We start from the raw sequence: 7245 nt of genomic DNA, 5'->3' as shown, positions 1-7245 counted from the left end.
CCCGACGCTTTCGAAGGAGAAAAAAGAAGGAGGACCCAAGGCCGATGCCGCCGCCCCTGCCCCCGCTGCCGAGGAGCCCAAGGCTGAGGAGCCTGCTCCCGCTGCCCCCTAAGTTTTCCTCTCTCGATACCACTTCTCTCGTCTTGGCTCAACCATCCCCAAGGTGAAATGATGACTCCGGTGGTCTACTGGGCTCCGCACGATGCCACAGAAGAAGGCGCCGAGCGGATCCTGGCAGAAGGCTAGCTGGTGATACATGCGATTCGTCTTTGGTGCTCTCGGCAAGGGGCATGGAGTGATAGGTGTTTCCGGACACGGCGGGGACTTGGGAGATGCGCTTGGCCGCATGGGTTTTGGTATGGGACCTCGCGGGGTTCTGGGACGTGGGAGGGGGGCATGGGACATCACTCTGGGGAGACCTCACCTGCCGTTTGGCCAGGCGTCGTTGAACCAGCAGAAAGATGACCCACGCTGCCCATTGCGTTTTTATCACTTTCCCCCGCTTGCCTCGATATTTTCCCCTTTCCTTCCCAGCCCGAATAATCCACACTTGATTTCCCCTCAGCCCCCTTTTGCCCTGAGTGTCCTAGATTACGGCTCTCTCTTGATTTCTTGTTGCGGTTTTCCTACAGTGGTCCTCCAGTTGTCGCTCGGTCTCGCGAGGAGAGGAACGTGTTGCTCCATCCCCACCCCCACCCCCCCAAATGCCCGTGTCCATTACGTCTCAAAGACAAAGAAAAAAACACAAAGTTCATTCATGTTGGGTTATTGGTGACGGTGATTACAATGTCATGTGTGGATGCCGGGTAGATGCGACCAGGGCGGATGGCAGACGAGCACGTGATGTGTGGCTTGATGCGTGAATTGGCTGCGAGATGGAAATGCACGACTGATGATGAGTACAAGTATCCTTTGTCGTTGAAGCGCAAGGAAATGAGAAGAATGGCTTCCTTGCAACAGTAGGGACATTCCCGGAAGAATGATAGAGCAGTTTTAAATTTCATAAATCATTATCATATCGTGCCTTGGTCTACCGTCTTTATGAAGTAACACTTCATGTTTAGGTTCTCTATGACCCTGACTGCAATGCTCGGTTGGACAAAACTACTAGACCCCCTGCCGCTTCGCCCTCTCCTTCCTCTCAAGTAGCTCCCTCGCCCTCGACAGCCGAGCATCCCCCTCTCGCGCCGCCTTCACTTTCAACCCTTCCAGCCCGGCATCGTCAGGATTGGAGCCCGTCGATGCGCTGGAGGGATTATACTCGGACGCGGCACGCCCCGCCGGCGCGCTGACGGCCGCAACAGCCGCCGCCGTGACGCGCGACGTCTTCCTCCTCTCGGCCGACGGCGTGCCGGCCCCTGCTCGCGTTCGCGGCGGCCGTCCTGGCGGGCGTCCGCTCGAAGCTCCACTTGCGCAGCCTCATCTTTCGAAACAGCGACGACGACGAGACTTGCTGCTTCAGAGGCGCGCCGCCGTCCCGCCCGCCCTGCCGCTTGGGGACGTCGTCGTCGTCGTCATCGTCGTCTTCCGTGTCCGGGCCGTGGGGGCCCCCCGGCTTGGCTGCATCTGGGCCCCCTCGTCCTAGACCGAGCCCCCTGCCGGCCCCGGGCTTGGGCGGCCGCCCCCTTTTTTCGCGGGCGTTCAGGCAGAGCGAGGCGATGCGGGAGAGGGCGGCGCCGACGGACGAGGGAGGCGGCGCCGGCCGAGGCGTGCGGCGGCTGCTGCTGCTCGTGCTGCTGCTCTTCCGGGGTGGGATCTGGCGTGGCCGGGGCGGCAGCGCCGAGGCGGGCGCAGCGGGGGCATGAGTCCGGGCGCCAGTCGTCGTCCGGTGGCGGGGGCGGCGGGTGCCGGCGGTAGGTCCAGGTGCCGTGCCAGAAGTTGGTGTGGGCGGCGAGAAAGGTCGAGGTCGGGTGCGGGAGCGGCGTCGGGGGGTCGGTGCAGGTGCAGGTTGCGGCGAGGAGGTTCGTCGTGCGCCAGGTGTTGATGCGCTCGAGCGTTGCTGCGGCCAGGGGCGTGTAGAGGGGGGGCTGTCTTTTCGGCGTGGGCGCCGACGGCTCCATTGTTGTCTGTGAGGAGGATGTGTCGTCCATGGCGGCCAGACGATGTATGTGTGTATGAGCGAGAGAGAGAGAGAGAGAGAGAGGGCGGGGGGGGGGAGGGAGGGATGGGAGACAGATTGAATGGCGACGAATGCGTGAGAAAGAGGGAGACAGGGAGAGCGCGAGAGATGAGGTTGAGGTGAGCAAGCGACGGCGACAGCGGCGGTAGCGCGTGGTGTCTGGGTGAGGTTGAGGAAATCAGAGTCCACTCCCAAAGTCTAAAAGCAAGTCGGTCGCCAGGACCAGACAACGCGAGGCCCTCTTTTGGGTTTGATCCCTTCCTCACACGCGAGGGGGAGCTAGCATGATATGCGCCCTGGACGCCCTCTCGAGAAAGAAACGACGCTGTCAAAGCTTGCGGGCGACTCAGCTCTCGTGCCCGAAAAAGAACAAGTGCGTGTCGCCTGTGCTGCTTTGGAATGATGAGACTGATAGCGCCATCCGATCCAGCTGTTTGGAGGAATGGCAAAAACTAAGTTTCGGAAGAGACTAAGTGCGGCACCTAAAAGGCGAGCGAGACCTTTCATCACACGCGTCCGCGTCGCACTTGGTTGGGCTGTTCAAGTCGCTGGCGTCTCCGAGTCATGAGGATTGAGGGTCGAAATCGTCGAGGCACGCGAAAACTAGTATAGTATTTGCATCCATCACTTCGTAAAGTCTTTGACCCGCTTGACCGTTGCAAGACCCCCCCCCCCCCCCGCCCAATGCCACACCAGACCACCAGGTTGCTCGTGGGAACACCCTTCTCAAAAATAAAAAACAATATCGCCACCCTGTCTTTTGTTCACGTCTTCTGTTCGTTCCGACTGTCCAGCTATCTACCGTCTGTGGCTGCTGGGCGTCAACGTCTCCCAGCTCCCCGCACCACGTGGTTCGTCATCGCCCAGGGCATCCAGCAAGTCAACCGGTGCCTTCTTCTGTATCTTCGTCGGCACTTGTGGTTTAGGCTTGGGCCGGTTCTCGCCTGCTCGCATCCCTGGCAAGGCCATCGCCCCGGCCATCGGCTGTTTCCTCAGCACGCCGCTGGCAGGCGACGTCGGCCCGCCCTGGCCGTTCTGCGCGACAGGCCCCGTCGCTGCCCGCATAGGAAGCTTTGGCTTTTCATCGCTCAGAATACCATGCCCATTCTTCGTAGATGACGGGCTTGCCGTCGGCGACGTTGAGCTCAGGTGTAATGGCTTTCTTGCCACGGGTGGTGCTGCCTTTCCACGTGACTGTTGCGAGAGCTGAGAGAGGTCCGAAAGAGCCGATGACGGTCGCGGCGGTGGCGGAGGCACAGCCTGCGTTTTGTGTAAAGCCGACATGGAGGCCGACTGGTTCGAGCTGCCCGTAGGCCCAGCTGTCTGGCGCCTCGGAGGGGGAGGAGGGGGTGGTGTCTCGGCTCTCTGCATCGAGTTTGAGCTACCATCGACCCACGTACTGTTTCGTGGCGGCGGAGCTGGGAGAGTGGAAGGGTCAAATGGTGGCGGAAAGCGCCCTGCGCGCCGAGGGCGCCGTTGATGTCAAGAGGTCGGCCGGAGTGTTCACATGCTCGTAGAGCGACGTTGACAAGTTCGTCGAGAAGGACGAAACGCGCGATCTTGATACCGTCACCCAGTCAGGTTCCGTCGTCACGCCGAACGGATTGGCCGGTCTGTTGGGGTTCAAAACCATGCTCTGCCCGTCTGCCCCCGGAGGTGGCGGCTTCACGCCTGCCCTCGCCGGTTGCTTGTTGTCGAGCCACCACTTTTGCCGGTCGGAGCTGGCAGGTGGTAGTCCGGGTTCGATAGCGTCGTATCCAATAAGGTCTTCGTCGTCCTCGTCCTCAGTATCAAGACTAGTCGAAGGGTCCCCAACTTCCTGCTTCCGACGCAAGTATAACTCTTGGCTGATCTGCTCGCGGTGAGACTCGTCGACAATGTTGACAGTGCATTGGAACGTTGCGTAGACTGGCCGATGGTCTGAAAACCTCAGCGGTGCTGAGTTGTAGCACAGCTGGCGCAGGTTCTGCCCCTTTCGGAGAATACGGTCGGTCCAGGCCGGAATTCTTGCCTTTTCCCTACGCACAGTGAGCGAATGCTTCATACCCCGATTTCATGTGACCACTTACGAAGTATCGTAGTCGTCCGTCCCGAGATCGAACTTGTAGGTGGGCAGAAACGTGATGCGCGCCTCTGAATAGAAGGGAAAGGATAGACCAGCTACCATTTGTAGATTCAGCTGGAAAATGTGAGTAAACTGTGGCAATGAACTCTGAGCGGTGCAGACATACCTGGTCGTTCTCGTACAGCGTAGCCAGGTCCTTCTTCTTGACGAGAGACCGGGCAGCATCAGGACCCAGACCGATGCGGTAATTGAAATCACCAAGCCATATGACCGTGTCTGTGTGGCTGTCAGCAACACGTTGCGTGTAGTGGCATACCGCGTGACTGACCATGATCATCAATGCCGCGGTTGCGCTGAAACCTCAGACCGTCATGGATAGTCGCGTAATCGCGGTTGCGTTCGTCATAATTAGAAAACCCGGCTGCTAGGTGAGCCGTGACAAAGCAAATGGGGGTGCTGGCGTAGTCGAACCGAATGGCGACCGCGCCCTTGTTGCCGGCCATGCCAGACATTCCCGTCTTCTTCACACTACCTTCGACATTCTTAATGCTGCTGAGCGAGGATGCCTTGACGAAAATGCACAACGCGGCACCGACAAGCTGTCCGCTCCGGAGCAACACGTAACGCTCGCCACCGGCTTTTTCAAAGTGGCTGTTGAGTGTCCGCTTCACGGCCTTCTCCCACAATCGTTTCCGTGTGGGATCGCTGTTCATGATCTGCTGGGGGCTCAAATCGACAATTTCTTGGAAGCCAACGGCTACAATCTCGGGCTGGATTGGGCCCAGCTCTTTGGGGCAAAGCCAAGACGATAGATCGTGGTCGATGCCTTGGGTCCGCCCATTGAGATTGAAAGTGCCAACCCACCTGACTTGTGTGTCAGTATCAGGACCTGGGCATGATGCATCGAACTCACATGTTGATATCCTGTGTTGAGGAGAACTCTGCGCTCCTCTTGCTCATCTCGGCTGCGACAAAGTCACTGATCGGATCGTAAATGTGCATTGGCGTCTGGCCCACGAGCCGGCCGAGCAGACGATCGATGGTCGTTTGCTTTGCGGCGTCAGTAAAGTTGTTGTGGTAAAGCCTCTGCATCGATTTGCGCATATCAGCAACGGCGCCTGCCAGGGACATTTTGCCAGTGCGGGTATATGATGACTTGAGGGCACCGGTGCCTGCATAAATCTTCGACAAGGCATCGCCATTGTCCGCCCAGAGGGTTGAATGTCTCATCCAGAAATCGGACGTCGCGTACTCTCCTCTTTGGCCCAGGAACGACTCCATGGCCATGGAGGAGATCAGTGTCTGGATCAGGTTGGTTCTGTCGAGGCAGTCTAGACAGTTGGTGCGGAAAACACCTTCTTGCTGGAGCAATACGACCATGCGAGGGGCTCCGTTGACCGTTGTCAAGCTGCGATTGTCATCGGCCACATCGTCGGTCTCCTCGGCGAGATAATAGGCAAAGCCCTCGGTCGAGTTCTCAATATATCTTCTGATGTTCCTAGCCGACTCGTAGCCAGCAGCACCTCTCGTCTCCGCATGAAAGTCATAGTGCGTCTCCCTCAACAAGGCGTGATCTTGAGACTGATTCTGGCCGACCTGGCTCAACGGGGAATGGCGCACACCGTTGTGGTAGAGCTTGCTGAGCTGGGCTTCCCCGGGCTTCTCCTCGCTGAGCAGGTTGACTACGTGAACGGCACCGTAAGCATGCTCGAGGTCTTGGAAATGTTTGTTGAAGGCAGGTTGCGTGCCCTCTGGCGACCTGGTAATGCTGATGTTCTGCTTTCCTGGTAGAAGATCTGCCGCCTGCTCCCAAAACAGGGGCACAGACCCTCGAACCTGGCTGAACGAGAAGAGAGTCCCTCTAGGGCTCCAGTAGGTCGTTTCCGTTTCTACAAAATTGGCTACGTTGCCGTCATCGTCGATGCCGCGGGAGTTGAACCTCGTGCCAGCCCTTCGACACGAGAGTCGCGATATGACTGTCAGATACGAAGGGAGGCCTGTACTCGTTGTTTTCAGAGGAGCACTGATCTGCGGGATGGCGATGGTACGGCAGAAACCCCTGATGGCGGATGTGAGGATCCTCGATGAGTCAAGGGCCTCTCTCTCGTGGGGAATGAGACGTGATCTGAATTGGACCAGGGGGCTAATCATGAAGGAGTTCCAGAGGAACGAGTCGTCAAAGTTGTCGATGTCGAAGGCGGCCGAGTTCACGGACCGATCTTGCAGCCGGTTGGTGACATCAAAGTCGGTGCTGTAGTAGAAAGAGCCATTGCTCAGTAGTTTCCTGAGGTCATGGCAAGGGTGTTCGACCGTGATCTCTCGGCGACTCAGGTTCTGACCATAGCCGGCTGGTCCGTACACGGATGAGGCATCGGACAGATCGGGGTCCAGATTGTCAATGGAAACGACATCGTCCCAGCGGTCGCTGTTGAGGCAGAAGAAGGCAACGCTGGAGATTTTCTCGACCGTCTCGCCAGGCCGAATGGTCGCAACCCGTGTGGCGTGCGTGACGACAGACAAGAAGACATCTCCATCGACCGAAATCAAGCCCAGTGTCCCAAATATCGGCCGCGGTATCAGACTGCGATAGTCGGAAAGCGTGTTCTTCGACAGTGGCGCAAATTCTGCCATGCATTTGGACACGGGGGTCTCTGTGCCTGAAGTTCGGGGTCGATGAGGTTGCACTTGAGGAAGATGGTGGCTGCTGCCATTGCCTTGGCTGGTGAGATCGTGGCTGGATGTATGACTGAAGATGAGGGCGTGGGAGTTGGATACAATGGCGACGGATCGATGCGGGTAGTCGCGTATGTAGAGCTGGCTCGACTTCTCTGGCGAAGGGACTTCTACTCCCCACGAGCCTCCGCCTCCGTGTTCCATCCTGAAAAGGCCAGCTGTCGCGAGATTGGTGGTAGGGTCAGAGTGACGAGGTGGACATGTCGGAGCAGGAATTGATCAAGAGGGGGCAGTTGTCGTCGCGCGGGTAGGCGGGTTTCCGACCAGCGGCTTCGGTTCGTGGGTACGATTCGATGAAAGTCGCAGTGATCGGTCGAGGTCAAAGAGC

At 58.3% G+C, this 7245-nt stretch overlaps 1 protein-coding gene across 1 annotated transcript; it reads right to left on the bottom strand.

Annotated features, from left to right (window-relative positions):
• Nucleotides 1-1255: 1255 nt before the first annotated feature.
• VDBG_05964 (synaptojanin-1) lies at nt 1256-7061 on the bottom strand (the record flags this gene model as incomplete). The annotated part of the gene is made up of 7 exons (XM_003003476.1): nt 1256-2066; nt 2922-3379; nt 3520-3678; nt 3750-4137; nt 4189-4279; nt 4501-5048; nt 5098-7061. 7 exons carry the CDS (start codon nt 7059-7061, stop codon nt 1256-1258), a joined length of 4419 nt encoding a protein of 1472 aa, XP_003003522.1.
• Nucleotides 7062-7245: the final 184 nt, after the last annotated feature.

The sequence above is a fragment of the Verticillium alfalfae genome, genomic scaffold (assembly GCF_000150825.1).
Source record: "Verticillium alfalfae VaMs.102 supercont1.7 genomic scaffold, whole genome shotgun sequence".
Taxonomy (NCBI): domain Eukaryota; kingdom Fungi; phylum Ascomycota; class Sordariomycetes; order Glomerellales; family Plectosphaerellaceae; genus Verticillium; species Verticillium alfalfae.
Note: the sequence above shows the minus strand (reverse complement) of the source record. Positions and strands in the feature narration are given on the sequence as shown.